The following is a 9,903-nucleotide window of genomic DNA, read 5'->3' on the forward strand; positions in this document are numbered from 1 at the left end:
TGTGTGAGTGCACTGCTGTCAACGTCTAATTAATGTAGCTTGATTTATTGTTTAACCCACTCCACCAGTTAGTTAGTTCCAACCATTAGTTGGCCAAAGAAAATGCTCTTTTCACCGGTCTGTAAATATTAATAGAGGATTATGCCAGTGCTACACATGTACCCCTACAGCCTATCCTTATACAGTGCTTTTTCACCCATATAATAAGGATGATGATAATATATCTCAAAGTTCTGCATTATTGTACAATCTCCAGGATGTTTCTGCAGGAGGTTGGCGATGTTGACACATTTGAGAGAGAGAGAGAGAGATGCTGTCGATTCAATGAAAGTTTGAAACTCGAGAACACAGAACCGTATTATGACAAATAAGCACCCTTGTAGAGAAAAAGCACATGCTGCCCTCATAATTCTTCTTCCCCATCATCTCACCTCTAGGTGAAGATTCTCTATTTATATAGTCAGCACATGGCAGTGCACGGTGTCAGCATGCTCCCACAGAGAAGGACGGTCACTCAGAGCAGTGGTTCTCAACCTGTGGGTCGGGACCCCAAGGGGTGGTCCCCAACATGATTTTAGGGGGGTCCCCAGATGACAGCGAAGTTAGTGCTTGTCAGGGTGCAGGGGTCCCTGGTTCAAATATGATTATTTTGGGGGGTCGCGATCTAAAAGGGTTGAGAACCACTGAGCTAGAGAATGCGCTCATGAGTGAGAAGTGAGTATCTCCACCCCCACCAAGTAATTATAGACATTAATGACTCATAAAAGGAAGATAAACCAGTGTGGCCAATTATACCTATCCCCACATGAGTCATCGAGTGAGTGAGAACATTTCAAATACAGTGCATTTGAAGTAGGCTTAAAGCAAAATACCAGTGTCAATACAAGTAATTGTTTTATTGTCTCCACCAGGCTGAAGGCATGGGGAGAGAGTAGGTTTTGCCGTGTGTGTGTGTATGTATGTATGTGTGTGTGTCCGTCAGTCCGTCTGTGGACAGCTAATCTCTGGCACCGTTGGCTTGATCGCAGCCACACACTGCCTCTGCCCCAAGGGCCATTTCAGACTCCATCCTGATTGGCTAATAATATTGGTTTCCAAAGTTTGCAGGAGTGCTCAGTTTCAAACAAAATGTCGCACATCATGAACACATGATTCCCACTAGGCAGAGGAAAAAATGCCACTGGATCATTGTCAACTCAGCCTCATGGTGGCGCTATAACTGGCCGATTAGTGTTTTTACTGCACGGATCTGTGTAAAACTTTGTATGCACACTCCCTAGAGGCCAAGGACAAACCTTTGCCTGGAATTCTTCACATCTGCTCTTCATAGCGCCACCAGGAGGCCGACATATGTAAAACAACATTACTCCTTCAGATTCTATCCAAATTTCACGCACATCGGTACACATGCTCTCCATAGTCATGTGATCAAGATGGGTTTGTACGATTGGCTTTTAAAGTTTTCCGGAGTAGCCCGCTTTGTACCCATTTTGTACAAATCGCCACAACTCAACGCAGCATCCGATTGTGGTGAAACTGTGCATGCATATCAAATCAAATCAAATCAGCCTTTATTTATATAGCACATATTAACACAACGAAACTTGGATTAGAGATTAAGCCAGGCTTTAACACATATCCTGGTTTAATATATCCTGGATCAGTGCTTAACCGGTTTCATGAAAGCTGGTTGATCTTGCCAGATTCATTTAACCAGTTAACCTGGATATGTTGAGGCTTGATTCGGTTTCATGAAAGTGATGCTACATTAGTTACCATGGAAACTTATGCTTTGGACTTAGCCTGCTCCGGACCAGGCTAACAGCCAGGTTTAACCTAATCCTGATGTCTTTACTGTTCATTAAGCAGTCAAACTGACCAATGATGTTTTCCAGATTTATTCAATTATTATGGGTCTATGTTGCCTTATTTGTATCGGTCTGCATTAAAGGACTAATTTAAGCACTATATAAAATCAAATAACCAAAATATATAGGCTGCACAACATCATGACAGCTTGTGAGCTTGTAGATCAGCTGCTTTTGGTGAATGTTCCCCATGAATAGGTTTGCTGTCGTGCAAGTGCACGGTTAAGAATAATTATTATATTATATTATTATTTTTTTTTTTTGTAAAAGTGAAAACCACTAAATATTACCATTACTCATTGTTTTACAACATATTACCATTGTAACGTTTCACCCACTACTAGTCCTACATACTTACACCTAGAAACCCCATTCAAACCTATTTAGGTTCATCCTACGGTGGACATGTGTGCCTGAAAAGGAATCTTTGAAATGTTTCATAGTTTTAGAAATATAGTGCTTTCAAATTTGAGACATTTATAGGCAGATAGTGGCACTTCAAAAAATCACTTTCACCTAGAAACTCCATTCACACTTTGTAAAATTCAGCTTACTGTGGAGACACATGCTGGAACTTTTTACTTTGAAATGTTTTGTAGTTTCTGAGTTATTTAACTTAAACGCCCAATGCATTCTCAATGGCAATAGCACAAACTTTGGCATGCTACATGAACCCATGACCCTCACCAGTCTGGCCCCTGTCTGGACAACAACCCCCTTCCCCAAAGGTAGCTCCCTCAGAGGAGGGAGTTATGGCCAAATATCACAATGCGACAATATCATTATGCTTACAATATTAAGAATTCTGTTTTAAGTTAATAGTAGTGGTAAAATGTAAACTATATTTTTGGGGTAGTTAATCATTCAGTCTATCCACTATTGAGAGTAAGTTCTCTCTTTAATTACAGCAGCAGTATTTATTTTAGAAGCTTAAATCCTTGTATCAGTAAATCTTGAATAGATTAGTAAAGATAATGAGATATACAGAAGGGGGCTGTAATGCAACTATTAAGGATGCAAACTGCCTTATTACCCCATGAAGAAGAAGGATCAGTAAATCTGTGATCCTCATAATGGGTCTAGAGACAAAAAGCCAGACTGTCTGTTAAGCCAGGCTTGCTGATCCCGGCTCGCCAAATCCGCCAATTCTGAGCCTCGCTTGGCTTTAGTGGAACGGAATAAACCAGGCTGTAAAGATCAGGATTTAAAAAGCCTGGTTTTGGCCTATATCCTGGATTAGTTAATCCGAGATTCGTGAAACAGGCCCCAGGGTTGAAATTAAAGCAAAATACAAATACATCAAGTATAGTCCCACTAGGCTGAGGAAGAAATGCCACTTGACAGTTTTCAAATCAGCATCATGGTGGCGCTACAACAGGCCAAGTCGCATCACACACGAACACACACACACACACACACACACACACACACACACACACACACACACACACACACACACACAAACATGTTTTATATTACTCCTAAACATTTTGCCAAACATCACACACACTCATACTCTTGGTGGAGACCTGTGCCTAGAAGGGCACTTTTTCTAGTTCACATCTGTTATTTGATATTTCCTGTTAATGGCTTTATCTTTAGATTCACACGCATTTGTTTACATTTTCTCCAAAGTCATTCATTGTTGGAATTTCTATCCAGAATCAATCTTTTATGCAGGGACTATTTTCATCTACACACAATCTATGGACCATTATCTGAAATCCCGGTTGAAGAGAAGTTTGTACGTGAAAACATGAACATCGAACACACTGTAGTAATGGACCATTGTCCATTACTACAATGGACAATTACTATCCCATAAACCAGGACAGTCAAAAACACTGAATGATTTTGCTGTTTACAATGAAGTACCGGTAACTGATTGTCTCCGTGTAGCTCAGTTAGTAGAGCTCTTGCCCTTGGACCACAAGGTTGTGTGTTCAAATCCGGGTACCAACAACTCAGCCCATGAGTCTTATTTGTTCTTATTGCGTATTGTCTTCTTTCTTGGTCCCGCCTTATCGCTGCATGCAGCTATATTTTGATATTACTTTTGTCCAAAAATCCCGCAAATCATTACATAGTATCTCTATAGTCATGTACTCAAGACAGATCTGTCCGATATTTCATATTCCATCCTGATTGGCTAACATTGACTTTCAAAATTTGCAGGATTGGCCCGTTTGAACAAAATGCCTCAAATCATGAACGCAGCGGGCAATTTACGTGAAATCTTTCAAAGGCATTCCTACTAGGCTGAGGAATATATCCCACCCTCTTCATATTGGCCTGTTATAGCGCCACCAACAAGTGGATTTTTGCAAAACCCATTTTTGGAACAAAATGCCTCAAATCATCCAATTGCCATCCAAGGCGTAAGAAGAAATGGCCCTTTTCACATTGGCTTATTATAGCGCCACCAGGAGGCCACAACCTGGTGGAGACCTGTGCCCCGAGGGGCACTTTTTCTAGTTTAAAATGCATTAGAACACAACTATATAACTTCAACAACAACAAAATATCGTGCAACATATATTCCATATTGGTCACGTTGTTGATGCAATAAAATGTTGTGCTTGATTGACAATTTGTTTTAACAACCATAATATTTAAATTAAATTAAAAGTTGTTCACCAAAAAATAACCAATATATTTCAATTGGATACAAAATGCCTCTCCAACTAGTTTCCTTTATCAAGCAAAACTAATTAAGAACGGGTATATTATTTACAATTATTGTCTTGCTATTATTGTTGTCAACAACGAATATGATCTTGGTCAAATGGCCATCTCTATTTTTAGCCTCACCCGATGCCTATAGTGCAATTATATCCAGTGTATTGGATTAAAATAAAGTTTCAAATCTCTGCAAATTGATTTCTATTCATACTGAAATTAATGACGCCCAGTGGTTTCCTAAAAAAATGACATAAAGGTTATTCACAGGAAAATGCTCTGCAATAATTTCAAGTGCATCCACTGCATCGTGAGTCGTAGTCAACTCAATATGCTAAACATGTCAGAGCACCGGTATGGTGCTTAACAAATGAAAGGCTGTGGCCGCAGGTTCATAAACATACTTTAGGATGAGATGGAGATAGAGCTGCCAGAAAGAAAGGAAAGGGACGAGAAGAGAAGAGAAAAGAAGAGGAACGTGCATGGATAGAAGTGAACAAAGCCTGATTAAGTCGTACAGACTGAATAAAACAAGGCATTTGAGATAATGTGGCAACTTAAGGAGGAGATGGAGCAGAAAGAGGCAGGATGCAAGTTTGTGTGACTAACCACACACAACCTTGTTGAAAAGACAAAAGAGGCCTGGGCCGTGGATCAGCGGTCCAGGCACCTTGGCCGGTAGCCCGAGCCTGGCAGTGTGCCGCGGATTCGACTCCCGATCCCGAGGGCCTTTACTGCATGTCACTCCCCCATCTCTCTCCCCCATATCCTGTCAGCCTACTGTCTGTCCCTCTATACTTTTTTTTATAAAAGGCAAAAGCCGCAAAAAATAAAAGACAAAATAAACTATTGTTTACTTCAGGAAGATCAGAGCAATTCCATCAATGGTCATCTGTTGAAATGAGTTTGTTTCAGAATCAGAATTCTTGGTCCACACATCTCAGACACCGTCATGGTCTCTCAACAGTAACACCAGCTGCATTCTCAAGAAAGCACAGCAGAAGTTGTACTTTCTGAAGCGTCTCAAGAGAGTTACCTATAGTGTGAGCACACCAAAGCTCTTTGGAACCTGTGTCGCTGTGCCATTGAGTGTTCTGAACATCTGACAGGCTGTGTCACGGTGTGGTTTGGCAACCTGATTACTCAGAACTGCAGCGAAAACCATTGGCAAAGAACTGCCGCAACTTCAGAACAATTACCCCATTTGCTGCAAAAGGTCAGACCAAAACATAATTAGGACACTAGCTACCCTGCTCATGTTTTATCGTTTCTTTTTGTATCACTCCTTCCATCTAAAGACTTTATGAGAGCATCAAATCACACACCAGCTGAATAGCTGATTCACCTGTGCTGTGCTGTGGTGTGCACTGCATTGTTATTGTATAACCTGTCATGTTATCCTGTACTGTATAGTGTTTATATATGTATTGTATACACATGAGTACACTGTGTCTATGTACACCGCCAGTGTGTGCAATGGGAACGCGACCACAAGTCCACAACTACATAATAGATCCTAAAAAATATAATTAAAAAAACTGTATAAATTGGGGAAAAGAGAAAAATCTACTTTCTCTTTCCCTGAAAATGACAATGGTCAATAGCTATGTGCAAGTTCAGACTGATAGGTATCCCAAAAGGAAGGGGGGCAGGGCAAAGTACAAAGGTATTTCGTTTTTTTGTCTTTTGTTTTGTTGCTCCCTGTCCCCTTTCCCCAAAAGGACCACAATGGAAACAAGACTGCCGGCCTTCTTTTTTTTTAAATATATATAATCTTTATCCCACCATTTTGCAACCCATTTTTTCACCCAGTGTCACTTCCTCTGCCAACTACACTTCCTCTGCCAACCTGCAGCGGACTGAACTCATGCTTCCTTCTATACAATACTGTACATGAGGAGTCCAAGTCCAGTTCTTGTGTCTGTATCCTTTTGAATAAATTTTCAATAATGTGTTAAATCAATCAATCAATCAATTGATCAACCTACTGAGGGGATGACTGACGATTGGATTGACAGTTTTGTTCATTTTATAGTGGGATAGTAGGATGACAATAAACTTGAACGCTAGTACAATGAATCACATGTAATTACTATTGTAATTTATCCAAAACGGTGTGGTACACACTGCATTATCTCACGAGTCAAAATATGCTACTCCAGTGAGTGTAGAAGGAATACAATCCTGGGTGACAAGTGCAGTCACAAGTGGAAGAAAAATCAAACAAAAAAAACAACGAATGACGAGACGATGCGTGGAGGAGAATGTACATGAAAATGAGAGGATGTTGAAAGATTACTGATGAAAGAATACAGATCAACTGAAGTAAAAACAAAAATGTATGAACTTGCCACACACTTGCTTTGACTTGCTTTTACTCTCCCAAATAGGTTTGATTTACATTGATGGTTCTTTCATTCAAAAGTTATTTTTTTTCTTTACAGAGGCCCTTGTGGTTTAAATGGGGGGCATCAAAGTAAGAGTATGGACTCAAACTTGTTACACTTTTAAAACGTATTGCCCAGTCCAACACTGTGTGACAGGTTTTATGGCGGATGGACTGATCAATTTAATCCCCACCACAAAGCAAAACCGGAATTATGTCTGTGGCCCACCTCTCAATGATGCAGCAGCACAACCAAAACAAAACCAAAACAACTCACATAGAGAGTACGCGTAATTTGCGTATCCCTTTCAGCAAAGGCCATGACTCTGCACATTCCAGCACATTACTCTGTGCATGACTTACCGAAGAGCCGGCGGTGGAAGATAAACTTCCCAGCAAACAGGCCAGTGATGATGGCTGCGGTCCAGCAAATCACTTTCAGGGCGTTCCATGCTCCGCCTGGGTACTTGTTGAACAGGAAGGAGAAGCAGTTTCCCACCACGATCATGTGGGCCTGCGTCTGACTGTGGGAGATGGGGTCCTCGGCGAAGATGAGGAAGTTGAAGAAGGTGACGAGGTAGGCCACGATCAGTCGTGACCACGGGTGTTGGAAATAGTAACGGAAACGAGCATCTATTTCCATCCTGAAGAGCCCCCCACCCCCCCAGGCTCCCAGCCACGAAGCACCTGGGAGAAAGAGAGGGATGGAGAGAGAGAGAGAGATTGGAAGAGGAAGAAGCAAAGCAAACGGAGAGATTTTTTCCCCCCGTCAATCTGAATTATGTTCACAAGCCCCACGTCTGTAGGGCAGATTAAAAAGAGTGCGTCACGCCAGCTGAGATTACTGGTAGTAATATTTGTGGTGTGGTCCGGAATGGGATTGTGCTCTGTGACAGCATAAAACATATATAGTGCGCCCACACAGAATTTCTGAACAAGGAGACAGGGGTGCCCAATGTCCATGTGCCAATATTATCACCCAGACATCAGAGAAAGGTTATGCCATGTTATTAATAACAGGTGCAACAACAAAACAAAAGTCTTACCAGTCAGTCTATCAGAGTTGTCAAACGTTAACACATGCCTTTCATTTGAACAGTTTTAAGTTTTAAGGAAAGTGTTCTTCAAAGGAAAATAAATTCCTTGTGAACTAAAGAAAGAGCTCCTTTTATAGATAGATAGATCTTTATTGTCATTGCTTGCATGAAACAACGAAATTCAGTTTAGAGCTTCACCGCTGGCGTCAAATAAATAACCATACTGTACAATAACCCAAGTGCAATAGTGCTGGTGCAATGCAATAGCGCAAAGTTCAAAGTAGTCCAAAGTTCAGTTCAAGACCAAGTCCATTTTCAGTACCCTTTTAATACTATAGACTATAGACTTCAAGACTTAATGTCTAAGTATGTAAGTAACGCATGGCAAATGTAAATGTAGGCCTATATTATAATCACTAGCTTTTAAATGTTGTGTGCTTCGCCTCTAACAAGTAGCAGAAGGTTGATATTTTAGTATACGGGTTGCCTTACAGGCACTAATTTGAGTACCAACAGTCAGCTGTCTGCTGTCAACCGAGGAAGGTTTGTTTACAGTATCAGGTTAAAAGTATCTTGAATGCCACTTTCAGTCAACCTCGGGAATATTCTGACTTTCCCAGACCTCCCCATTCCGGTACCACACTCTGACACCATTTCCTAAAATACCCACAGTAGGGGATTTGAAATGATGTAATGGCCCCAGAAATAGTACATAAATTAAGATGTGTCTATTTCCGGGGCATACTGGAACTGCCATGTGGGTATTACATTTCAGCAGTCATGCTAATAGTACTGTGGCACCTTCCTTCTGTCTAACTGGACTATCAGTGATCTTGTGGTATAGCGTAAGTGTATGCATGCATGCATCATGTAACATACTGTATGTGTGCATGGTGCATGCTCTTGATTGTCGCCTACTATATGTGGATGCACACTCTCATCATCATTATTACCAGTATCAAATTATGTTTTCACTGAAAATGCATGTAGGGGTTTCATGATCACAACTCAGATCACCTTAAAAAAAACACACTTGCTCATACAGTGTCCAATAAGAAAGAGCGATGACAGAGCACTACAGGAAATACACTTGACTAGCTCTGTGATTTTTATCCACCTCTCTGGTCGTTTCTAAGCAGTCATGTAAGGGCACGAGTCGATATTGCAACATCGATGTTGATAAATGTTACCGCATGCATTATATCCCCAGTTTGTCCTCATGGCTGGAATTATCTCATAATTACTCAATTGAGAGACGTACAGTCCTAGCTTGCAAATTAGCTTTTCCCCCTGTATTAATTTTGACGTGGGCACTGGCACTGCCCAATAAATAATAATAAACACACACGCACCTGCTCCACGCGTCGCGTCTTCCCTTTTCAGTCGATCACTTGGAGGAGAAACCCGCTCCACGGGTCCACTACTCCTGTACGCGCTCTGATCATCATGGTGATGGAAACACCACCAGCGGCTGGCTCCACTGTGTCGCCGGGATTATAATCCATGCATTGCGACCTGTTGTTGCTGTGACACACACACACACACACCCACACACACCCACAATCCTATGCCATTGTGTCCCTCCACTCCACCTCGACCATTCTATGATCCACGCGCCGGGCGGTGGGTGGGTGGGACCGGGTCAGGGCAGCCGGCGAGGCGCTGCTTCTGGGTCATGCAGCACGGCCGGAGCGGAGCGCTAGTTGAGAGGGACAGTTTGACCGGGATGTGCCGGTGTTATAGTGCCGCTGCATGCTGGCTGCCGCCTGGGCTGCTACTGTTGATGGAGATGGTGATGATGATGGTGGTGCGCTGCTGCTGCTGCTGATGGTGAACTGATTCTGAATGCTATATGATCCCAGCCTCCCTCTCTCTCTCTCAGGCACCACAACCACAGCATCCGTGGCCGTGCAATGCAAGAATGAACACATTG

General features: G+C 41.9%; 1 protein-coding gene across 2 annotated transcripts in view; it reads right to left on the minus strand.

Annotated features, from left to right (window-relative positions):
* The window catches only part of tmem117 (transmembrane protein 117), a 92,252-nt gene extending 82,386 nt beyond the window's left edge, over positions 1–9,866 (minus strand). For both annotated transcript variants that reach the window (XM_080762419.1, XM_080762418.1), the window contains exons 1-2: positions 9,323–9,866; positions 7,297–7,620 (exon numbers count right to left, since the gene is read on the minus strand). In XM_080762419.1, the coding sequence (XP_080618545.1) occupies positions 7,297–7,576 (280 nt within the window). In that variant the 5' untranslated portion in view covers positions 7,577–7,620; positions 9,323–9,866. The remainder of the gene's footprint in view (positions 1–7,296; positions 7,621–9,322) is intronic.
* Between the last annotated feature and the right edge of the window lie 37 nt (positions 9,867–9,903).

The sequence above is a fragment of the Protomyctophum bolini genome, assembly GCF_963924005.1.
Source record: "Protomyctophum bolini genome assembly, chromosome: 4".
NCBI lineage: Eukaryota > Metazoa > Chordata > Actinopteri > Myctophiformes > Myctophidae > Protomyctophum > Protomyctophum bolini.